This window comes from Carassius carassius, chromosome 21, assembly GCF_963082965.1.
Source record: "Carassius carassius chromosome 21, fCarCar2.1, whole genome shotgun sequence".
Lineage (NCBI taxonomy): Eukaryota > Metazoa > Chordata > Actinopteri > Cypriniformes > Cyprinidae > Carassius > Carassius carassius.
The window spans coordinates 8,522,334-8,549,009 of NC_081775.1; the positions used below are offsets into that span (position 1 = coordinate 8,522,334).

Here is a 26,676-nt window from a genome sequence, read left to right on the forward strand (position 1 = left end):
AATCAAAAAAGAAAAAAATAGCGATGTGTAATTACACTTTCTAAAGATGTTTTTTTTTTTTGACTGTGCTGGATTTTGGGGTATGCTGGCATTAGTCAACCCACCCTCATGCCTAGTTCTGAAATGTGACAGGGGCCCTCAAGAGCCGACAATGGGCCCCGGTATTAAAAAGAGCCCACCCTCTTGTCTTCACAATGTGGTGGTACTGAGATATTAGAGGGGCCCCTAAACTGCCACAAGTAAAAAAAACAGTCCACCCAGCATGTCTCTAAAATATCCTCATCTCGAGGGCCTCAATACACAATACAGCACCCCGGTGCCTCTGTGACGTTGTGGTGCCAAAATATCTATCTACACAGAGCTGACTGATTGCCACAGTGCTCAATTCTGTTTTTAGTTTTTATTGAAGCATTTTTTAAGCCTTTGAAGATATGAAAATATTAGTTTAAATGTGATATACTGTGTATGTACTTTAATATAGCCTACTGTAATACTGTAAAATATACATAAAACTTTATATATATATATATATATATATATATATATATATATATATACATACATATATATACATATATATATACATATATATATACATATATATACATATATATACATATATATATATATATATATATATATGTGTGTGTGTGTGTGTTTAAAAATATATTTTATAGACTATTTTACAAAACAACATGAGGGAAAAGCAATAGACTGTGTCATAAACATGAAAATACTGCCCTCTTCTGGCACATAAAGCAACAAACATGCATAATACAATATTTATTCTATTTGAAAGGAATAAAATATGTAACCATCTTCATAATTAATGAGTGTTAAAATAAATTTAAAATCATTTAATAAAACACTGATTATTCGAATTGTCTCTCAGTTAAAAACAATATTCCTAAAATGAGATGAGGTCTGTGATGGGGGTACATTTGTCTGAAATATCTTCTTTTCTTTCTTTGTCTTGTTCAGTGTCCTCCCATATTGTGCCTCTCAGAAGAAATAAGACTGTTCATATGCAGAGATATTTGCCACATACACAGTTGTATCTGTATATGAGCGCGCTGCTCTCTTCTGCTGCTTCACTGAAGCGGTGGGAGCTTCTCCTTCCTGAAATACACACATGTATTTGTTTTATCCCAATTCATAGAAATGAGGAACAAGCAAACACATAAATAAGTAAAGTATGAGACTGCAGTTACCCTCATTAACAAAGAATTCAGCCAGTAAGGACGACACGCGCACAGCATTGCTGGAATGAGGAAAGTTGAAACGAGGGTCCCACTGAAAGCGGTTCACTTCCGGATGCCACTGTACCCCATAGAAAGGGTGCTTCCTGCCTGCAGGCCAATGATATTTCATCCACACTGTGTATGAGTGCTTGTATAGGTTGTTTTAAGTTTGAAAAACGCCTGGTTTTGTTACCTTCCATGGTAGATACAAACTCAAGGCCATTCTGTGCTATGTTTGTGGAGAGCACTGAAAAGAAGCCACTTAATTTCTCATTTCCCATGAATGCCTGAAAAAGAGGAAGACCTCTTTTTACATTATAGACCGTACTCTGGTTAGACATCATATTGAATTAACACGGAGGGATGTGAGGGATAGGCTTAGTGTCTTTACAGTGGTTCATATTGTATAAAGGTCCTAGAACACATACAGCTGTTAAAACACACAACGTTCTAATCTGTTTTATGTTGTTTTTGTCATCTGAATGCACTGTACTTCTATCCTTCACAGCCTAGTGGTTATGGCATTACCCTGACTAAGGTCTATTGCTCCTTCCTTGTTATTTTAATTAGAAGTATTTAAATGAATATGGTGTGCTTATAAAAGATGTACCTTTTTGGTCACTCCATAATGGTGGAAATTTCCAGTTAGCGGTTCCTGGGACAATGCTTTACGAAGGTCAGATGGGAAGCTGGTAAACATACGACTGGATGAAGCCTCTGTTAATCGAAACAAATGTGAAAATTGACAAATATATATATAGTTTGGGCTTGTAATATGTTTTAATTCTCTTAAAAGACGTCTCTTAAGTTCAAGGCTGTATTTATTTTATTAAAAAAAATGTATATATTATTAAAATTTTAAATAATGATTTTTTTTATTTTAATATACTTTAAAATATAATTTATTTCTGTGACGCGAAGCTAAATGTTCAGTATCATTACTACGATCTTCAGTGTCACAGGATCCTTCAGAGATCAGTATAATATAGGGCTGCACGATTATAACAAAAATTATAATTGTTGATTATTCTTATATGAAATTGTAACTGTGATTTATTATGATTAAATGAATGATGTTTACACCTTCGTTTGATGCAACTGCATGCCATATTTTTCTATGACAATAAACAAGCTGAAAACACAAACTGAAAAACTTTTGTTGCTTTTCTATATTATTAAGTCTCAAATGTCAAATTTGATTGGTTTCTTCTAAAAAAGGTACAAATATGCATGGTATTATATTATTAAACTTAGATGACATTTTGAAAGAAAAAAAGCATCTTAAGCATTCAGGATAACATAAGTGGACTTTGTTGAACAATTAATTGATGCTTTGAACGATGTAATTGTGGCGTCTGTAATTGTAATCGCGATTAGAAATTCGATCAATTGTGCAGCCCTAGAATAATATGATGATTTATCAACAATTTTGAAAAGTTTTGTACTGCTTAGCATTTTCTTTTGTACACGTGAGACATTTCCAGGATTCATCAATGAATAAAACAAATTAGAAATCTTTTTTTAACCATATAAGTGTTTACTATCCCTTTTTTATCAATTTATCACATCCTTGCTGAATAACAGTATTAGAAAATAAACAATTACTGACCCCAAACTTTTCCACTTTAAAAGAACCTTTTATGGAATGTAAAGATTCCATGGATGTTAAAGTTTCTTCATGGCACCATTGATCACAATAATAAAAAAATATATAATCGGCAAAAATAAAAAAGTGGATGGTGTTAACTGAAAATGTTACTGATCATTGGCTATAGCATGTATTTGGATGAAGTACCTGCGGTGAAGTTGAGGGGATAAGTCACATTCTCTGCAGTTGTCTTACTCAACAGGTTTTCTCCAGCCACCAGCACCGTGAGCAGCTGAAATCCCAGGCATGTTCCCCAGATGGGAAAGAAATCACCTTCATCATTCGCCTGAGACGGCACAAAAACAACTCTGGATAAGACTATTGGTAACGTCTAGCAGTTTAGTCCCAAAATAGATACAGTAATGACACATGATAAAGTCCAACTGCTCCAATAAACAATGTTGATGATAAAAAAAAAACATCATTTTATTAACAATTAATTTATTCAGGATACACTGTAATTCCCTCACCTTCAGGGCCAGTCTGTAGTAAATCCCAGCGGTGTGAGCAAACTCAGATGTCTGCAGATTCACAGCGCCTCCGATGAGAAGAAGACTGATTGGGACAGACAGGGAGTTTATGCAAAAATGATCTTTGTATGTGAAATATTATTGCATTAATGTGAACCACAGCTTACATTCAGCTTACAAGTTACATTCAGACATGGACTTGTCAACACCACATGATAGACTTTGAAAGAAAGATGGACAACATACCCATACCCAACATACCCATTTATTGACCTGAAGATCTGTTCATGCTCTGCCAAACTCTGGTTTAGCCTGTAACAAAGAAAGTGTGATCGTTGAAATTACACATCTTGAATATGGATTTGCTGTATGGTTGATATTATTAATATGACTCTTCTGAATCAGTTCCCCTTCCCAGTTCATTTGGGCCAAATGAAACACTCAGTCACACTAATTGACATTTGCTGTACATTCATTTCAAACAAAAAAGAAGAAGTAATTATTAAAAATATCCCTAACGTGGGTCAAAAAGCACTCTCAGTATGTTCAACTAACTGTATTTAGCCTAATATAAATGTAAAGTATAATACAATAAACTTGCCTAACATGAAGTGTCCTAAAACATTAATTTCACACGTAAGTATATTATGCATATTTATGTAGAGTGTACTTCTTTTTCATGAAGACATAGCCTACTTTGGTGTTACTGGAATCGATTAATCGAATTTTAAACATGAATCGTAACCTAATGCTAACAAACACACAAAACTTACCTAATCGGCACAACTCTAGCTCCCCCGGACTCAATGTACTTCACATATGATGAAGGGATGTACGTCTTTCCAAACTTTTTCATTGACTCATTGTCAACCTCTTGCTTCAGAATCCCTATAGACAGAGTTATGCTCGAGTCACGTGGCTTAAAGGTTAGTTGGACACTTATAGCGTGTGATTATTGTTGTTATTTATGAATAAGAATAAATTCAGTCTGTTAAAGTAAATCTAATTTTGCAAATCGAAAAACTTTAGTGCACACATCTTCTTGCCATACAGACAGTGTGGGGGTAAGAGGTTTACCGATGATCGGTCTGTTGTTTCTCTGCGGGAGTTTAACCGGAGCTGCGCTGCACAAAACTACAACACACGCGCACAGGAGCGCGCTGAAGCCCATTCTGTCCACACACACACACACACACACACCGGTCCACAGAAAACCAGCTGCGACCCAGTGCTCCTTCACTTATATATGTTCCATATAGTATCTGAACTGAAAGTTAGGAAGGAAGTCATCAGATGGGCGGGGTTTGTACTTTTTGAAGGAAGGAAAACAGGTTTACATCAGTAGTTAAATACCGCTTATGCCAGTTTGTTTGGTTAAATACTAAGTTGTTGGTTGAGTTGGCGAAAACTGCAGCCGCATTCTCCACACACGAGACCAGAAGTTCCTGAAGATTTTAGGAACTTGTATTTTCCAAAGCGATCTCACGGCCAGCGTTTATCAGGAAGTGCAATGTGAAATACAAGGACATCAGCAATCTAGACTATGGCTTTATATAAATTTATAATCCACAAGTGAACCTCAGTCTGAATTTCGTCGACTTCAGGAGGGTGGAAAATGCAATTCTTCGAGACTATGGTTTTTCCACAAACAAACTTTCATAGCAACATAGTAGCAATGGAAATTATTCAAATGATTGTAGCATTTAAAACAACCGTGCACCAAAAAAAAAAATGCATAAAGTAAAAAAAGAAATCAAAATGAGTTTTAACTTGCATGTTTTGTGTAAACAGTTTTAGTTGGAAAGCCACCTAAAAGTAAAAAGTGTTTAATAATGAAAAAGTGCACTTTAGCAAACTTAATTTTTTTAAAGAGTATTTATTAACAAAATTATATATGTGAGCCGATGTCGAGCAGTTAGTCTATTTTTGTATTTGCAATCAAATAAAAATACATTACAGTTTAAATATATAAATGCAATTAGTTGAACCCAGCAGAAAATCATTCAGATTTAGGTAGTCATAAAATAAAATAATAGGACTCTTCGTGAGTTGACTAGTTATTTACTGTACAGTCCCACAGCAGAAGTCAATAAATACATGATTGCACAGTGGGATTCTATGCAGTGCATTCTCATGACCCCATCGTATATCTAAATATATAGTCAATAAAATATGAAATTCACTAGTTGTGAAGAATTACAGTTAGTGACTCCCTGAAGTGCAAGAGTGTGCAATTCTTATCATATTTATACAGAATACGTAGCCCATTACAAATATACAATAGCTCCTGTTCCAAATGTAATTTTTTTTTTTGTAAAAACAATGATATTGTAAATCAATTTTACACTTTTAATATATTTCCAAATGTAATTTGTTCCTTTGATGCATGATCCTTCAGACATCATTCTAATATGATATCAAGAAACATTTTTTTATCATTATCATTTATTATCAATGTTTAAAACAGTTATGCTGCTTCATATTTTTGTGGAACCCATGATACGTTTTTTCAGGATTATTTGATGAACAAAGTTCAAAAGAGCAGTCATCTGCAATAAAGGGAAGATGCTTGTGAATGTCACATTTGCCACGACTTCTCATAGTGTCACTTCAGCTTCTTGTTTTTAAAGCTTTTATAAAGCAAGTGCCGTGTAGTTCAGAAGTACAGTGTCACGGTGACATATTAGCAAAACTGAGCAACAGTCCCTTCACGAGGAGCAGTTCTTTCTGATCATTCTTCATATCACAGTTTATGAAGTAACAGCAGTTTTTATTATTTTATTTTAGTGGTAATAATCTAAGTAGGCTATCTGGTAATTCATTATGTGTTCATTCTCCTTAACCCTATTAATGTTTTATTAAATTAAATACAACATACTTGTTTAGTAACACAATTAAATCAGACTATGTATGCATGTACAATGTAAAAAGTGGACCTTTAAAAACCCAGGTTGATTCAGTCATATTAAATTAAAATAAAAAATACATAAATATATTTGACTTGAACAAAAGCAGTTAGTTTAAATGTAACAACATTAGCAACATTTTTTTTCCAGCATGTCTTCTCCTAGTTGTCCATCTGTGATAGTGCATGGGAACATTTCCTCAAATTGATTTACAGCACTGAAGTGAATTATTGGAGATTCTAGCTAGTTTTCCAGAAGAGCCTGGAAGTCCGGTGAACAAACCAACTTGTGTTTAATGTGTCCCAGCACAGACATGTCTCCCCTCTTGCCCTCTGTATCAACTGAGACCAGTTCCTACAAAAACACAGAAAGAACAACAGACGATGTTACACAAACCTAAGAGCAAGTTTAAGACATACATGAAGAAGATAAATAGTGTATAAATTGCAAGTAAAGATTCAAACCCAAAGTCCCATGATGAGTACTGCTTGGTCATGTGCTTATAAAGCATTTGTCACCAATTTCATTACATTATTTAGCCTTTGGATCTTCAAATGCTGTTATAACATCTTTATCCCAGCAATGGATGATTCCCCACCAACAGGTTAAAGGAATAGTTCACCAAAAATGAGAATTTGCTGAAAATGTACTCATCCTCAGGCCTAAGATGAATTTGTTTGTTCATGGGAACAATTTACAGTATCATGAAATCACTTGCTGACCAGTGGATCCTCTGCAGTGAATGGGTGCCGCCAGAATGAGAAAACATCACAATAATCAACACAACTCCAGTCCATCAGTTAACACCATGTGAAGCGAAACGCTGTGTGTTTGTGAGAAACAAATCAATTTAGGCGTTTTAACTTTAAAAAGTTGCTTCTGGCCATAATCCATAATAACGCTTCCTCCAGTGAAGAATCCATCCCAAGTTGTCCTCTCGCATCAAAATCCACCAACTTCTAAAACTGTTTTGGATTGAGTTCACTTGTATTTGTTGTTTGATCTGTGCATATCTCTCTCCTGATTCAGACAAGATGACTTTTTCATTGGAGAACGCAATATAATGCATAAAGGACTCGTATTTTAGCTGGAAGCAACAGTTTGACGTTTAAAAATGTGTTGATTAAATTGTTTCTAATAAACACGCATCTTTTCGATGGATGACGGCACCCATTCACTGCACAGGATCCATTGGTCAGCAAGTGCTCTGATGTTAAATTTCTCAAAATCTGTTCCAATAAACAAACAAACTCACCTATTTCTTGGATGGTCTGAGGGTGACACACTGGACTGAAGAGTGTAACTGACCTGCAGGAAGGCGCAGGGGGTTCCCAGGGCCACATCCAGGGTGACGTTACCCAGTATAAGCTGAACTTTCCCTGACTTCCTCACAAGCATCTTTCCCACCAAACCCTCCTGTAGATCCTTAAGACAACAGGTGTTCTCATCTTGAGATTCATCCTGAAAAAAACACATGCACACGAGAACAAAAAATGCATGAGTATATGCGAAAACTAACATGAATCTGTGATCTAAACCTAACCATCGGCAACCTGAGTCTCGGTCTTCTGCATCATGGCCTGTCCGTCGCTCGACTGCACCTCTGTTTTGGTGGGCCGGACGTCACTGGTGGGCGGCTGGCCTGGCAGACAGTCAGGAAGCTGCATGAAGAGAAGCTCCTCCTCTTTGCAGTGATTCCACACCTCCAGTAAATCAGGCAGCAAATCAGGTTTAGCCAAGGGTGGCTGCCTGAATATAGGCTCCGCCTTCTTCGGTTCAGGAATATCCAAAGGCTCCTGCTTGACTGAAGCAAGACAGGGTTAAATTTTCAATTTTTTTATATGACCAACTTTTGAGTATGAAATTGGCCAGTGAAATTTGGCAGAGCAACTTGAAAAGTGACCACACTTGAATATGTTTGCTAGTTTGTGCATGTTTGATGAAGTTTCTCCTACTCTTCACTTCAGCTCTAGCGCTGTCTGTGCTCATCGGTTCAGGGTCTGAGGTCTCCTCGCTAAACTCCTCTTTGAAGACCCATCCCGACACAGCCAGTGGCAGCTGCACAGGACAGCTTCCTCTTTCTCCTCTCAGGTGAGGGTCATCCAGAAACTACACACACAGAACCAAAGGCTTGAGACTGGATTATTTTTCATTAAAAAAAACATAAAATGAAAGCATGGTCAAGGACATATTTCACTATGAAAACAAACTGCAAAAAAGAGGGGAAACATTAATTATATTTTGCCAGATAATTAAGCCTGTTGTTAGGACCATTATGTTTTTGCATCATGACTTGATCACATTTTTCCACATAATTGCCATCAGTGTAAAGCACCTTCCCAATCGTGGTGATTCTATTGATTAATTTACTATTTTTTATTTTTACATCATCCATGAAAAAGTTGTACAATTAACTTGTATGTTGTATAATATTTTACAATTTAAAGAATAAATCTTTATTTTATTGTATTAAAGTAATGTGAATCAAACTTTGTCAATGCATTAATGAGAATTCAATTTAACAATATGATTAATTATTATAAATAAAATTGTGTTAATAAGTTAATTAGAAGTTAACAAGTTTCGTTTTTTTTTAAACACACATTGTCCTTCTCAAGTTTGCGCAGGATTTCTTTGGTCTCCTCTTCGGTCTCTCTCCCCTTTTTGATGTTGATGATAGGTGAAGGGCCACTGTTTGTTGTTTCTCTGGTATCATCATATACACCTAATCAAATAAAACACATTAAGAGAGCATGGATACAAAAGACATGTCACAAAATATATTAATTAATTAAATGTTATTTAATTAAGTTTATTTTTTCATGAACATTCAAACCCATTGTAAATAAATACAGACTACCATTCAAATGTTTACTTTATATTTAGCAAGGATGCATTAAACGGATTTTTTTTTTTAAAAATGCTGTTCCTTCGAAATTTTGTATTCATCAAAGATTTCTGAGAAAAAAAATGCATCATGGTTTCAACAAACGTTTTAAGCAAAGCAGCTGCAGCTTGATAACAGCAGCAAATCAGCATATTAGATTGATTTCTGAAGGATCATGTTTTACTGTACTATTAATGAAATAAATGCATTACCAATGTTTTGGTGAGCATTAGTGACTTCTTTCAAAAACAAAAACGTACCAATCACAAACTTTTAAACAGTAGTGTACATACACCTGTGACTTAAAATCGGAACAAATTACTGCCAGTCAGCATTTCATTAAACTATATCAGTGAGTCTAGTGTCTCAGATATTTGAAAAAGATCTGAATGTCAAGTTGTTTGACTGTAAACAGCCTCAACCCAGCAAACATCGTTCCGACATCCTGTCCACGGCCAAAAAGTTGCGGTAGGACGGCATCAATCGGTAGAAATATGTAACACAGAACATTTCCTAAAAATGCATTCAGATATGTTTGTACATGTCTATAGTTCTATGGGGTTGCATGTATAATTGTTTGACTTTTAGCTACGTGTAGTTCAATATTTACCCGTGTTGTGAATCGGATGTGAGAGGACGTCACTATGTGACATCTTTTACACCTGCATTACACGTCCATCATGACCCTCTGTGAAATCCTTGTGGAATATGCAAAAGCTGTGCTTACACCTTGATTAATACTGCAATAATTAAAGTGCACCAAGTAGTTTTTAAGAGGTTTTAAAGAGGTTGTGAATAGACGTCCACTGACGTCTTTTACACGTCTAGTCACGGTTGTGAAAAGACGTCCAAGCAAGACTAGCAGGGGAAAAAAAATTGTATGAAAAGTAAATATATTTACTTTTTCTTGTTTAAATAAATTATAATGACAAACTGCCCAGTGTGGTTAAGGGATTGCAAAGCGACGCTGCAATTTAGTCATTATTTCAACCTGTTTTGTGTATTCGTTGTTATTATTTTTATGGAATCTATGCATATACATGTAAAACAGATATATATCCGGTCACCATTTCAGTCCGAGTTGGATGTAATTGCCAAAATGATGCTGCTAAGATGTAGACACAAAACATAGTAATATATTTCGTGATTTTACAAAATCCCGCGATAGGATAGATTATCTCGCGAGATCTCGCGGTCTTCCGGTTCCGAGGAGAAGATAGGACTCGAAGAGGGAGATGTATCGATATATATTATATAAAATCTACTGTTGGGTAAGTACATTTTGTATTATTTGATTAACGTGCTTGAGTTTTACTTGTTTGACACGAAGGAAACGAGAGAAATGATGCCCACATGGTCAACTGAAAATCACTGAGTATGGCTAAAATTAGCTAAAGTTAGTAGGTTTATACAATACAAATAAAATCTAATGCATGTTGATTACCTTTTTTTAATTTTTCATTCATGATTCATGCATCTTGTTCCAATTTTGTTTTAGCTGTAGACCAATAGAGATATTTTGAAAAAAAGTGCATGTCATTTATCTCAAATTTATTTATTTATTTTTTAAATGTATTCTCTTCCCTCAGATGCTGTGAAGAGGTGGAGACTCTGAAGTGGATGCAGCGATGGCAGAACACCTGAAGCTCGCTACAGGAAGAGTTGAGGATGGAGGTTACAAGAAATGAGCCAAACGTCTGTAATGTGTTTAAGGGATAGTTCACACAAAAATGAAAATAGTCATAATTTTCTCACCCTCATGTTTCAAACCTGTTTAACTTTCTATGTTCTGCTGAACACAAAGATATTTGAAAGAATGTTTGTAACCAAGCACATCTCGTCATCTTAACGATCATAATAATTTTTCCTACAATGGTAGTTAATGGATTGTGAGATCTTGTAACATTCTAGTAGAACACATGTGAACGCATTCTCAGAAATGTAATATCTGAATTCATGTTGGTTCTATACAGTTTAAAATCATTTACGCTACTTTGATTTTATAAATAGCAATAATTTCGAACATATTTTATGATGAGGGTCTTATATGTTTTATGATTTTCTTGTCATGACAACAATGGCTCCTACAAGAAGGTTATTCCACGTTCAAATATTAATAATATTCTTAATATTATTTATATGATTAATGTATTTAAAAATAAATGCAATTAAATAAATAATATTGATTTATATTATTATATATTAAAAACATGAATAAACAAATACTGCAAAAATAAAAAAAATTGACAATAGTAATGGACTTCAAGATTGAGTATTTCAGCACTTTTTATTCAGTGATGACCGTCATTAAATCATATTTCTGACGAAAATGGTAGGCCTGTAAACCTTTTTCAGAAATCCAAAATGGATACAAAGATTACATTGAAAAACAAATTTTTTAAATAGATTTTTATCATCTTGAAGATTAATATTCATCATTGTCCCAGTAAAGCAAACGTGAAAACAATATAGTCAGAACATTGAAAGGTAAACTGTAGCTGCCATCAAAGAAAACATACATATATTTCAGTTCAATATGGTTCACAGTTAAAATACAAAAGGGTTAAAAATCATATGATAATGTATCATGGTCAATACATAATAATTTCATGTTTATTTTCCTTTTGTTAAAAACCTTGTGAAAAAAGGGGGATCTTATTTTTTGTTCCACATGGAAATTATTATTTGTTGTTATGGGGACGCTAAATGGGTGCACTTGCTAAGAGCAGAGAGATAGTGATGGGATTTATGGCTCTTTGAGGGGATCCGGATCTTCGCGATCCGTTCCTTTCAAAGAGCCGTTCAAAAGAACGGCTCTTTTGGCTCTTTTAAATATTTAGTCAGTTTTAAGAAGCCAGCTTGGGGGCATCTCAGTTTATCCTGGAAATAATCACTGGGAAGAATGATGAGGTGAGATTTGTAGTCAAATAATTAAAACTCAGATATCACACACCAATATCTGAGTTTGAATTATTCTGAAATATTGATTATTACCTCATTTGTCATGTGTGGACTATATTCCATAGGGTTGCACAAATCCCTCTGCTTAGACAGTGACATCACTATTTTGGATTTACCTTTAGTACAAAGTGTGTGTGTGTAAAGCTACGTTGACTTATGTTATTCATACAATACCTACTCACGAATAAACATCAAAAAGAAAGCCGGCTGCAATGAATTTATGTGCAAAACAGCTTTTACTACAAACACTTCCACACAAGAACATTGTTATCACACAAGAACATTGTTATCACACAAGAACATTGTTATCACACAAGAACATTTTGATAGAAAACAAAAAATATTTAATGTTAGAATAAATAAAATGGAAATGTCTACATACTACATACAATTACTACTGTAAACTTTGCAAACATCAGCCCCTTCAAGTCAATGAACAATAACAAAGTGGGCTGCAATAAATGTCTGTGCAAAACAGCTTTTTTTTCAACGCTCCTACCCAATGACAGAGGCACACAGGATGTGAAGGACGTGAAGGATGCGTGCACAACTAATAACTAATATCATCACGCTATAAAGGGTTGGCCTGCGCTGGGTGCGCCCCTCCCCCTACAACTGTTCTGTCTCGCGGAGGAGCTCATTTGTGTGCATCTGTGTGAAACACGCATAGGATAAAAGAACGACAGAAAGAACGGCTCCCCTCCAGCCGCGACTCGGCTCCCATCGTTCATGTTTATGAGCCATTCAAAAGAATCGGTTCGTTCGCGAACGTCACAACTCTACAGAGAGAGAAATGTGCTTCGGTTTGCGAGCCTGCTGTCTAAAACCCCAAGAAGATTTAAAAGTTTCCATATAAGTTGTGTATGTAAAGTTTGAAGATGTATTCCTCATCTAAGTTTACCCTCTCGGGATCATGCGGCCAATGAGGTATATTTTCTTTCTTTGTCATTTATTTGTATTACACGATACTTTGTTTGTACCAAGCCAATTGCGATATTATTTTACATGACATAAATGTATGCTTTATTACTTTATTTCTATGTGATTTCGTTTAGTATTGTCTGCAAAATATGCTTACAATTTACTGTTAATTTATGTTTTTTCTGTACTTTATTTATACCAGTTCTGACGGCAATATGGCAATATAAAGGAACATGTAAAGACATGTTTGAAGATTATGTCACCAAATAAATGCCCGTTAAAACCCAGGAACGACTTGAGCCTTTGTTAAACTCGAGGGGAGTAACAGTCAGAACTCAGCCCGCTTCGTGCTGGAGGAGAAGAGCGGTGCCTTTTGCAACGGAGCCATTAACGAGCAGCTCGTTACATCGTTAACTACGCACACGAGCATCAAAGACTACACGGACTGCGTGCACGGGAAACCTGACAAGTGGCAATTGGAGTCCAGAAGTGTCGTGGGGTCAAGCTACAAAGAAGTAACACATTTAAACAAGTTAAATGTTAAGTAGTAGTTTAATCCTGCTAACTTTAAAGGGACTCTAAAATGCTAAAAGGGGTTGAAGTGTAGCCTATATGTTTGCAATTCAAGTTTAAGTGTATGTTTATTCCTTTGTAAGGTGATTATTACAAACTAATTGCAAGTTTAATCACAAGTTATTTGCTAAGTTAAAGGTGCACTAAGGCATTTTTAAAGGGCAAGTCATATTGGTTTTCTTTGACATTGAAGGCCATTTCTTTATTTCATACAAGGTGAGAACAGTGCATAATTTGCATTTAGGTGTTTATAACGCATTTTTAAGTTAATTCTAACAGAGTTCATATTTACAGTTAAAGAGTATTATATCCCATAGTTCATTACAATAATTTAGGTAACCTTACAAACTCACAAGTAATCTGACCTTAAGACAATACATCAGCTCAAGTAGTGAAATGTCTGAGCCTGAAGTCCAAGGAAGCGAATCTGTGAAGTTGCAGGAGCAAGCAAGCCCTGATGAAGAAATTGTAAACTCAAGTCCACAGCAGGAGGCAAATACAAGTCAAGCAGCTGAAGAAGATGCTTTGAGAAAAAGCCAAAGAACCAGAAAGCTTACTGAAAAGGGCCAAGCTTTACATGAAGAAAGAATGAATAAGCTTCAGTGTTGCTTTAAGACCAATTATGACAAATGGAAAGTGACTGCCAAACAAGCTAAGGGAGCACTTGATGTATCTAGCACTGCAAGCTTAAAGGATCACATCGTAAGGGTCCAAAATGCTTCAGGAGAAGTAAAGCAATCCTATCACGAGTTGCGCAGTTACGACACTCCTGACAGTGATACCCGTCGCCGAGTAGACACATGTCATGCTGTTTCTGTAAGGATAATAGAACAAGCAACAGAGATTCTTAAAGAAAAGGAAAGTGGTAAATGCCCAGCTAAAAGGTCAACTCACTGGAGTGAGGCTGGCTCGGTGTTCCAATCAGCAGCATCTCACGGGTCCAAACGCGCGAGTAGTGCAATCACACGTTCAAGCCATTCAAGTAAGTCATCTGTGAAGAAACAAGCAGCAGCAGCAGAACTGGCAGCAACAGAAGCAACCTTGAAAGTGATGCAAGAAATGGAGCGTGAGCAAAGGGAGCTTGAAAATCTTGAAGCTGAAACCAGAAAAAGACTTGCACATCAAGAAGCAGAAAATGCTGAAAAACAAAAGACATTAGAAGAAAAGCGCAGGCAGATAGAACGCTTAGAAACCGTCAAGAAAATGAAAGCTGCCAAAGCACGTCTGAAAGTCTATGAACAAGAATCAACTTCAGATGAAGAAATATCAGACCTTCTACACAGTAAGTCCAAGACAAAGAAAGCTGCACCTTACCTGGTTAGTTTGCCTGAATTTCATCTTGCACAACCCACTGCTAACCCGCAACAACACACTGTGTCACGAGAGGCCACAAGCCGGCAACATGCAACCAATGTTACACAAGAAGATAGCACTACTGCATTAGCCAGAGCGTTAGCAGAGTCAATCAACATAAGCCGTTTACCAGTACCAGAACCTTCAGTCTTCATTGGAGATCCACTCAAATACAAAGATTGGAAAATGTCCTTTCAAACCCTGATAGACCGGAAGAACATCCCAGTAAATGAAAAGTTCTACTACATCTGCAAGTATGTTGGTGGGCCAGCAAAGAAAGCAATTGAGGGCTATTTCCTGTTGGGGACGGACACAGCGTATCTTGCAGCATGGGACATTCTGGAGGAAAGGTATGGAAGTTCATTTGTAATCGCCAAAGCCTTCAGGGATAAGCTCACATCATGGCCAAGGATAGGACCAAAGGACAGTGCTGAACTACGAGTTCTCAGACTTTCTCAGAGGCTGTGAAGCAGCAATGTTCCAGATTAAGAATCTTGAAGTTCTCAACGACTGCAGTGAAAACCAGAAAATGCTCAGCAAGCTTCCTGATTGGTTAACAGCAAGCTGGAATAGAAGAGTCATTGAGACACAAGAACAAACCGGGTCATTTCCAACATTCAGCAACTTTGTCGACTTCGTCACAAGAGAGGCCAAGATAGCGTGCAATCCAGTAACGTCGCTTTATGCACTAAAGACAAGTGACTGTGAGAAAACAAAGACCCTAAAGACCCGAAGTGTTGGTGCCAAGGTGCTAGCAAGCAGTTCAGAAGAGAAACCAGACACTAAGAAGTGTATCTTCTGTGAAAGGCCAAACCATGGAATTCATGTTTGTCGAAAGTTCATGGACAAGTCAATTACTGAGCGAGTCAAGTTCGTACAAACAAAGGGCTTGTGTTTTGGATGTCTCAGCCCTGGACATCATTCAAAGAAATGTGAAATGAGAAGTGTTTGTAACACATGCAAAGGAAAACATCCAACATGTTTACATCAGGAACGTGACAAGGAAGTCAAAAGGACAAAGGATTCTAACAAGGAACACAAGGACACAAGGGAAACCAAACAACCAAGTACAGAAACCCCAAACGAGGCAATATCCAATCGTGTTGTACAAAACGCTAAGAATGATCTCACATCCACAATCATTCCAGTTTGGTTATCCACAACAAGCAATCCAGAACACGAGGTTCTTGTCTATGCTCTTCTGGACAGTCAGAGCGACACCACTTTCGTTCTTCTAGAAAAGGCGGACACTCTAGTCACAGAAAGGTACCAAGTGCAGTTGAAACTTTCTACACTGTCATCCAGGGACACAGTCATTCCAAGTCAAAAGTTATTTGGGTTACAAGTCAGAGGCTTCTACACATCCAAGAGAATCCCCCTCCCAATGACATACACAAGAGACTTTATCCCTGCCAATCTAAGTCATATTCCAACACCTAAGATAGCAAGAGCATGGCCTCACCTAGAGCACCTTGCTGAAGAGATCGCTCCCATGATAGAGTGTGATGTCGGCCTGCTTATAGGGTACAATTGTTCGCAAGCTCTGATACCCAGAGAAGTGGTGTCAGGGAAGGACAATGAACCATTCGCTCAAAGAACAGACCTTGGTTGGACTATAGTTGGCGGTACTGATCCTTGTGTGGATTATGGTGACGCTATAGGAAGCAGCCACAGAGTCATAGTCCACGAAGTGACACCTTCTGTTCAGTCACCAACCCCCTTAACAAATGAAGTCATGTACGTCTGTCGTACTCGAGTCAAAGAGCTAGTCACATCACTAGATCTGATCAAAGTACTGGAGTCCGATTTCAATGAACGCCACGTGGAGGACTCTCATTTCTCCCAAGAGGATCTGCGTTTCATTTCCATAATGGAGGAAGGAGTGAAAATGAAAGCAAATGGTCACTGCGAGTTGCCCTTGCCCTTTAAGAAGGACAGACCAAATCTGCCAAACAATAAAATCTGTGCTGAACACAGACTCAAATGTCTAAAGAAAAGATTTGAGAAAGACAAGCAATACCACAAAGACTACACAACATTCATGAATGAAACAATAACACGTGGAGATGCGAAAAAGGTTCCACCTGACGAACTGGACAAAAGCCCTTCCTGGTACATCCCTCACCATGGGGTCTACCACCCCCAGAAACCTAGAAAAATAAGAGTTGTGTTCGACTGCTCGGCAAAGTACGAAGGTGTGTCATTAAATGACTTTCTGCTCACCGGGCCAGAGTTGACCAACAACCTGGTAGGTGTTCTATGTCGGTTTCGTAAGGGTCAAGTAGCGGCGACATAGAACGCATGTTTCATCAATTCCATGTCAAGCCAGAAGATCAAGACTACTTCCGCTTTCTGTGGTGGGACAACGGGAGCTTCTACTCAAACCCTTCTGTCTACCGTATGTGTGTCCATCTGTTTGGAGCCGCCTCATCACCCGGCTGCGCAAACTACGGCCTCAAGTACATCGCAGCTCAAGGGCAAGGTCATTTCAGTGAAGCCACAATCCGTTTCATTGAGAGAAACTTTTATGTGGATGATGGCCTAATAAGTGTCCACTCAGAAGAAGAGGCTATCCAGTTGGTAAATGAAGTAAGACAACTCTGCAACACAGGCAAGTTGCGACTTCATAAGTTCATATCAAACAGCCAACAAGTATTGGCATCCCTCCCAAAGGAAGACTGTGCAGAGACAGTTATTAAACAAGACCTAGCTCTTGGCGAACAACAGATTGAGAGAGCTCTAGGCGTCAAATGGTGTGTCTCTTCAGACCATTTCCAGTTTCGGGTAGTCGTGAATGAGCGCCCTCTCTCTAGAAGAGGAGTTTTGTCCACAGTTGCCTCTATCTTCGATCCACTTGGCTTTGTGGCGCCTTTTGTCCTACTCGGGAAACAAATACTTCAACAAATGTGTCATGAGAAGATTGACTGGGATGAGCCACTGTCAAATGAGTTAAGGGCACGATGGGAGTCCTGGCTTTTGGATCTGCAGAACTTAGCCAATGTCAAGATTGAGCGATGCTACCTACCAGTAGATTTCAAACCAGTTCACAAGTATGAAATCCACCATTTTTCTGACGCAAGTGTCACGGGGTATGGAGTCTGTACTTATCTAAGAGCAATCAGCATAACAGGACAGATACACTGCATCCTAGTCATGGCCAAGGCCAGAGTATCCCCCACAAAGGTAACCACGGTGCCAAGACTCGAGCTGTCCGCTGCAGTTGTAGCAGTACGCACAAGTGACATGCTCAGAGGAGAATTGGAGCTTGAAGATGCCCCAGAGTTCTTCTGGACAGATTCAAACGTCGTCTTAGGATACATCACCAATGATGCAAAACGGTTTCATATCTACGTAGCTAACCGCATACAGCGCATCAAGGAAAGTACAAAACCAACCCAGTGGAAATACGTGACGTCAGAAGACAATCCTGCTGACCATGCGTCACGAGGGCTTAAGGCAAAAGAGCTCATCGCTTCCAATTGGTTTAGTGGTCCAGAATTTCTCTGGCAGGAAGAGCTTCCAAGCGGTGAGATTAAGGTGAGAGAACTTGATGTCAAAGATCCAGAAGTGCGCAGGGTCATTGTGCACCAGACCTCAACAACAACAGATTCGCTCACTAATCGCTTTCTTAAGTTTTCAAGCTGGACAAGACTAGTGAAAGCAATCGCCAGACTCCAAAGATTTCTCAAGGAGTTTAAGGGAAAAATACAGAGAACCAATGAAGCCACAAGTCTCGAGGAAAGACAGGATGCAGAATTTACCATCATGCTCATTGTACAAAGGGAAGTCTTCTCCAAAGAGATCAATGATCTTGAGTCACAAAGGGAGATGACCAAAGACAAAACCAGTAGGCTGTACCGACTCAATCCCTTCTTGGACCACAGGGGTATTCTTAGAGTGGGAGGTCCCATGACCATAAATGAGTTGAGATCAAATGGCATCTGGATCCTCGGATGTAGTCAAGCTGTTTCATCAGTCATCTACCACTGCGTCAAGTGCAGAAGGTTTAGACGTCACACAGAAGAACAGAGAATGGCAGACCTGCCGCGTGAGAGAATGGAGTCAACTCCTCCCTTCACGTATTGTGGGATGGATTGTTTTGGTCCATTTTATATCAAAGAAGGCCGAAAAGAGCTGAAACGTTATGGACTATTGTTCACATGCTTGTGCTCTCGTGCAGTGCACATAGAGTTACTTGATGATCTATCAACTGATGCATTCATCAAATTCACTTCGTGCCTTCATTGCCCTACGTGGAAATGTTCGTCAACTCCAATCAGATCAGGGCACCAATTTTATTGGAGCAAGACGTGAATTCTTGGAAGCAGTAAAGGAAATGGATCAAGAATGCCTTAAAAAACTAGGCTGTGAGTTTGTCATGAACCCTCCCTCTGCTAGCCATATGGGCGGAGTTTGGGAAAGGCAAATCCGGACAATCAGAAGTGTGTTAACTTCCATTCTGGATCAATCATCCCGAACACTCGACAGTTCATCTTTACGAACGTATCTTTATGAAGTGATGGCAATCATCAACAGCCGACCTATGACAGCACACTTACTCAGTGACCCAACAGGTCCCCAGCCTCTTACACCCAACCTACTTCTGACAATGAAATCCTCAATAATATTGCCTCACAAGTGATTTGGTGGGAGTGTAGCTGCCATCAAAGAAAACATACATATATTTCAGTTCAATATGGTTCACAGTTAAAATACAAAAGGGTTAAAAATCATATGATAATGTATCATGGTCAATACATAATAATTTCATGTTTATTTTCCTTTTGTTAAAAACCTTGTGAAAAAAGGGGGAACTTATTTTTTGTTCCACATGGAAATTATTATTTGTTGTTATGGGGACGCTAAATGGGTGCACTTGCTAAGAGCAGAGAGAGAAATGTGCTTCGGTTTGCGAGCCTGCTGTCTAAAAGCCCCAAGAAGATTTAAAAGTTTCCATATAAGTTGTGTATGTAAAGTTTGAAGATGTATTCCTCATCTAAGTTTATCCTCTCGGGATCATGCGGCCAATGAGGTATATTTTCTTTCTTTGTCATTTATTTGTATTACACGATACTTTGTTTGTACCAAGCCAATTGCGATATTATTTTACATGACATAAATGTATGCTTTATTACTTTATTTCTATGTGATTTCGTTTAGTATTGTCTGCAAAATATGCTTACAATTTACTGTTAATTTATGTTTTTTCTGTACTTTATTTATACCAGTTCTGACGGCAATATGGCAATATAAAGGAACATGTAAAGACATGTTTGAAGATTATGTCACCAAATAAATGCCCGTTAAAACCCAGGAACGACTTGAGCCTTTGTTAAACTCGAGGGGAGTAACATAAACAGTTTTGAAACATGAGGGTGGGTAAATGACAGAATTTTTGGGTAAACTATCTCTTTATATAATAATTCAGTATTTTGTAATTGGTATTTTAGTTTGGTTAACAAGATGCTAAACTGTTCAAAAACAATAAAATGGCCTAAATCAGAACATGCACAGAACATGTCCACAAATAAAGTGTTCTTGTTTGTGATGTACACTTGATTAAGACTTTTTATGGACTTTTTATATATACATACACTTAAACTATGCAGCAACGCATTTAAACATCCAGAAGATGACGACGTCCAGAAATCGATGCATTTAGCATTCAGGGACATGCAGAAAAGACGGTGCAGTTCACGTCCAGAAGACGTCAAAGACCTCGGTTCAACTTTCATTTTGGAACTATTTTTCAACCATGACGGGACGTGTCAGACAGACGTCTTTTCAACGGTCAAAAGACGTCTGAATGTTTGCTGGGAAGTAAGGCTGCTTGGATTCCGGAGACGGAGTAGTCTTCGTTCTTTTAGATATCAGTGCAGCATTTGACACAATAGATCACTCCATTGTATTAAATCGTCTAGAGAGATTGAGATTGTCTAGTTGGCATTCAGGGGGTTGCATTAAGCAGGTTCTCCTCATATCTTAAAGGTCGAACATTGTCAGTTAATATGGGTAAGCCCAATGGGTTGCATTAAGCAGGTTCTCCTCATATCTTAAAGGTCGAACATTGTCAGTTAATATGGGTACGCCCAATTTATCCTCAACACTGATCACATGTGGTGTCCCACAAGGTTCTATTTTGAGTCCTCTGCTTTTTTCTTTATACATGCTTCTTCTTGGCTCTATCTTTCAGAAATATGATATGATGTCTCTAACTATATACTGTCATGCTAATGATACCCAATTTTATCTTCCTGTCAAGTCTAGCAATGGAAACTCCATCATAAATCTTATCTCCTGTCTGGAGGAAGTTAAAATGTAGTTGTCAGAAAACTAGTCCTAAAGTTTATTGAAGACAAAACTGAGACCATTTCTTCTGGATCTTCATTGTGTCACTAATATTGGAAACCAAATAGGTTCCCTGACTTTAACACTGCACAACAGAGTCAAGAACCTAGGCGCTGTGTTTGATTCTGATTTATCATTTGACAAACAGATCAATTCTGTCATCAAAGTAAGCTTCTTTCCTCTCAGATCCATTGCCAAATTAAAACTGTTCCTCTCAAAGGAAGACCTAGAATTAGTGATCCATGTATATATTACATTATTACTGCAATTCAATATACAGGTGCTGGTCATATAATTAGAATATCATCAAAAAGTTGATTTACTTCACTAATTCCATTCAAAAAGTGAAACTTGCATATTATATTCATTCATTACACACAGACTGATATATTGTTTATCAAATGTTTCTTTCTTATAATTTTGATGATTATAATTGACAACTAAGGAAAATCCCAAATTCAGTATCTCAGAAAATTTTAACATTACTTAAAGGGATAGTTCACCCAAGCATTAAAATTATGTCATTAATGACTCACCCTCATGTCGTTCCAGACCTCTGTTCATCTTCAGAACACAGTTTAAGATATTTTAGATTTAGTCCGAGGGCTTTCTGTCCCTCCATTGAAAATGTATGTACAGTATACTGTCCATGTCCAGAAAGGTAAGAAAAACATCATCAAAGTAGTCCATGTGACATCAGAGAGTCAGTTAGAATTTTTTGAAGCATTGAAAACACATTTTGGTCCAAAAATAGCAAAAACTACGACTTTATTCAGCATAGTCTTCTCTTCCGTGTCTGTTGTGAAATAGTTCAAAACAAAGCAGTTTGTGATATCCGGTTCGCGAACGAATCATTCGATGTAACCGGATCTTTTTGAACCAGTTCACCAAATCAAACTGAATCGTTTTAAACGTTTCGTGTCTCCAATACGCATTAATCCACAAATGACTTAAGCTGTTAACTTTTTTAATGTGGCTGACACTCCCTCTGAGTTAAAACAAACCAATATCCCGGAGTAATTCATTTACTCAAACAGTACACTGACTGAACTGCTGTGAAGAGAGAACTGAAGATGAACACCGAGCCAAGCCAGATAATGACTCTTTCACGAGTCAAGAACCGTTTCTGTCGGACTCGTCCGATTCGAGAACCGAGGAGCTGATGATACTGCGCATGTGTGATTCAACGTGAAGCAGACCGACACACAGAGCGTCTGAACTGAACTGATTCTTTTGGTGAATGATTCTGAACTGATTCTGTGCTAATGTTATGAGTGCGGGTAAACCGAAGGCTTGAATCAAGGGCAATCATCGCCAATGACGCCATTACGTCGAGCACAAAAAGAACCGGATAACCGGTTTCTTCAACCGGTTTATTGAATCGAACTGTCCGAGAGAAGTACTGGTGATCCGAAACCGATACAACCGGTTCTTGACTCGTGAACGAGTCAGTCTATTGTTCGTTATCTTAAAATATCTTAAAGTGTGTTCCGAAGATGAACGGAGGTCTTACGGGTTTGGAACGACATGAGGGTGAGTCATTAATGACATAATTTTAATATTTGGGTGAACGAACCCTTTAAGACCAATACAAAGAAAGGATTTTTTGAAATCTTGGCCAACTGAAAAGTATGTACATGAAAAGTATGAGCATGTACAGCACTCAATACTTAGTTGGGGCTCCTTTTGCCTGAATTACTGCGGCGTGGCATGCAGTCGATCAGTCTGTGGCACTGCTCAGGTGTTATGAGAGCCCAGGTTATTCTGATAGTGGCCTTCAGCTCTTCTGCATTGTTGGGTCTGGCATATCGCATCTTCCTCTTCCTCTTCCCAATATCCCATATATTTTCTATGGGGTTAAGGTCAGGCGAGTTTGCTGGCCAATTAATAACAGGGATACCATGGTCCTTAGTCCAGGTACTGGTAGCTTTGGCACTGTGTTCTGGGGCCAAGTCCTGTTGGAAAATGAAATCTGCATCTCCATAAAGTTGGTCAGCAGCAGGAAGCATGAAGTGCTCTAAAACTTCCTGGTATACGGCTGCGTTGACCTTGGATCTCAGAAAACACAGTTGAGCTACACCAGCAGATGACATGACACCCCAAACCATCACAGACTGCGGAAACTTTACACTGGACCTCGAGCAAGGTGAATTGTGTGCCTCTCCTCTCTTCCTCCAGACTCTGGGACCCTGATTTCCAAATGAAATGCAAAATTAACTTTCATCAGAGAACATAACTTTGGACCACTCAGCAGCAGTCCAGTCCTTTTTGTCTGAGAGACACTGTCTGTTGTTCAAGAGTGGCTTGACACAAGGAACGTGACAGCTGAAACCCATGTCTTGCATACGTCTGTGTGTAGTGGTTCTTGAAGAGTTGACTCCAGCTGCAGTCCACTCTTTGTGAATCTCCCCCACATTTCTGAATGGGTTTTGTTTCACAATTCACAATCAGGAGATGCATAAAGCACGAGAAATAGAGGTTTCCCCAGTAACAGCTGTAAACAAAGCAGAGCTACGCTCACAAACGCTGCGTTATCAGGCATATAAAATGCAAGTCTTCCTTCAGAAATAGTGATATAAAAACACCCGTGCCTCGTTTTGATATTTAAACATATAAATGTAAGGAATTATTATTATTAAACGTGCAGTACGTGAGGTTACTCATGTTTATTCAACAAAGCCTTTTTGAAAATTGATCAGTTTTATCGTGGCGTGGCGAGTCTCCAAAAATAAATAAATGTATGGGAAACACATCCCACAGCACAACCACCTGAGCCCAACTTCAGTCTACTCATCACCTTAACTTTAACTGCGTTTGTAGAAGGCACTGCAGCCAGACCGATATACACAACACAGACCGGAAGTTAACTTAGGGCCAGGCGGTGGACCCGATGAAATGAGTCTTTAATCATCAAAATTAAAAGAAATGAACATTTGAAATATATCAGACTGTGTGTAATGAATGAATATAATTTACAAGTTTTCACTTTTTGAATGGAATTATTGAAATAAATCAACTTTTTGATGATTTTTGATGATTCTAATTATATGACCAGCACCTGTATATGGGTCAATCTCATTCCACTATACATAATTTGCAGTTGGTCCAGAACGCGGCAGCTAGACATCTGACAATCACTAGGAACAGAGAGCACATTACTCCTGCTCTCACTTCCTTGCATTGGTTACCAGTTAAATACAGTCGATTTTAAGGTTTTGCTGTATGTTTACAAAGCTCTGCATGGGCTAGCACCTCAGTATACTGCTGATCTCCTTAAAAACATACTCTGTGTCAAGATCTCTCTGCTCTTGTAGCTAACTTCTTCTTTCTGTTCCTGGTCCCGTTTAAAGACTAAGGGTGACCGAGCTTTCGCAGTTGCAGATCCTAAACAGTGGTATGCAATTCCAGTTTCCATGAGACCTCTCCCACGTTGTACACTCATTTACTCTCTTTAGCCTATGCTGTTGCCTGAGAATATTGGGATTATAAAGCGGTTTATGGTTTATCTTGCATGCTTTTATTTGTATCTAATGAGTTTTTATCTATTTGTTATTGCTTTTTGATATCATTTAATTATGTTTATAAATTGTACAGTACTTGTACAACACAGCACGCTAGTTGTTCTCAAAGGTGTGTTACTGTGATTTCGCTATATTTAAGAGGTGCTGTGAGGCACAAAACAAGCATTACTGCTTTAATGCCATTTAGTGTAACTAATAACATGCTCTGGCTCGAATCTCAGTACTTGGCCAAAGGATTTCTCAGATCCTTCCCTGATGACCTGCTTTACCTTTCCTCTTGGCCGTCATCTCTGCAGGCCCCTGCTCAAAGATAGAATGAGACTGGATGACCTCCGGGCGACCTCGGCCCCTCCCTCGGCCGTCCCGCTGCCGACCTCGATCCACATCCTTCTTATCCCGTCTCGTTCTTTCATCAGCCTTTAATCTGCAGCCAAGTAAAACAAAAAACACCATCCAATGAATTATTGACGATATATTGATTAATTTCTATATTGATTGTAAATGGACACCAATTATAAAGAGTCTGACACTCACTCCTCTTTTGATTTTCGACCAATAATATTGGGCGTGAAGGTTTTCTGCAGGACAAATGAGAAGATGTCACTTTGAGTTACAGCATGACGCATCTGAAATGTCTTGCGTGACTGTAATGTTCAGCTATGTATGGTGACCTTTTTGACTCCTCCTAATGTGAGGTCTCTGGAGCGCATCGTGGGGAGGCGTCCCGGAGAGATTGAAGCAGGCAGACGACGGCCCATCGGCAGCCCTCTGGCTCCCCCTACATGCGGCGTCCGTGGAGGACCACTTGGGTCACCAGAGCTCTCCATCCTCACTGACAAAAGGAGAGAGGGTTACAACAAGTCAATTTGAAATCCAAACTCCATTTGCTTTGAGAAAAGCTTATGCAAATCATCTATAAGCAAATGGTTTTTATGAGAAACTGGCATCGGTTTGTTAGCAAATGCTTAAATGCCATTGTTCTGTTCCAGTCCAAAACCTTTTAAAATTTCCTTCTAAAGTGAGCATTTTCTGAGGCTCCTATGTTTATGTTCTGTCATTTCACTTTAATGGCAATGAAAAGAGCCTATTCATTGCCATTAAAGTGAAATTACTGAACCGGAGAAATAAAATTGATTTTAGAAGGAACATTCCAACGGAACTTAGAGACTACTGAACTATATATATTATATATGTATACACACACACACACACACACACACACACACACAGTAAAAATCCCCATTAGGATCATTTTGGATTGGTTCCAGATTATGATTAGAGATATTCCGTACAAATTGTTAACGTTACCACATTCGGATTTTTTGTCTAAGATGATGACACGCCACGTTACTGTGTGAACATCAGTCCCACACATGTATTAATACACACATGTCCAGCAGAAAGCGGTATTCGCACGCTTCCGAACACATGGCGAGACAAACACAAACACTCACTCAGACTCATGACTGGACTCTTACCAGAGCGCTTCCTCTGGTGCAGAGATTCCTCAAACACCGCTTACTAAGTACTGCAAAATACAACCGAGCTACTGACGAAATCCAGATTTTATGATGATGATATCTAGTGTAAGTTTGTTTAAGGCGGAGTTTCACGTGTAATGACACTTTGACCCGCGTGACACAGTGCTGTGTTTGGTGAACGTCAAATCTGCACCACTTTACGCAGATGTTTTTTAAAAGGCTTAACCAACACGGGACCACTCACATGTCAAACAAGCACAATCAATTTTATAGTAAATAAATAAACTACATACATATACACACACACACACACACACACACACACACATATATATATATATATATATATATATATATATATATATA

The 26,676-nt window shown here is 38.3% G+C and overlaps 2 protein-coding genes across 2 annotated transcripts; both read right to left on the minus strand.

Annotated features, from left to right (window-relative positions):
• Nucleotides 1–670: 670 nt before the first annotated feature.
• On the minus strand, nt 671–4,734 carry LOC132097094 (gamma-glutamyl hydrolase). Its single transcript, XM_059502722.1, is given in 10 exon segments — nt 671–1,051; nt 1,053–1,119; nt 1,212–1,349; nt 1,435–1,528; nt 1,852–1,958; nt 3,037–3,175; nt 3,360–3,444; nt 3,621–3,671; nt 4,133–4,247; nt 4,437–4,734. Coding segments are annotated over 10 exon segments (939 nt in total). The 5' UTR covers nt 4,531–4,734; the 3' UTR covers nt 671–1,002.
• Nucleotides 4,735–5,264: 530 nt separating this feature from the next.
• On the minus strand, nt 5,265–26,443 carry LOC132097095 (DNA-directed RNA polymerase III subunit RPC4-like). The gene is made up of 9 exons (XM_059502723.1): nt 26,308–26,443; nt 25,501–25,661; nt 25,364–25,407; nt 25,099–25,253; nt 8,869–8,990; nt 8,221–8,374; nt 7,819–8,069; nt 7,574–7,726; nt 5,265–6,619 (listed from the first exon to the last, which is right to left on the minus strand). The coding sequence occupies exons 2-9, from the start codon at nt 25,654–25,656 to the stop codon at nt 6,509–6,511; spliced, it is 1,146 nt and encodes a 381-aa protein (XP_059358706.1). The 5' UTR covers nt 25,657–25,661; nt 26,308–26,443; the 3' UTR covers nt 5,265–6,508.
• Between the last annotated feature and the right edge of the window lie 233 nt (nt 26,444–26,676).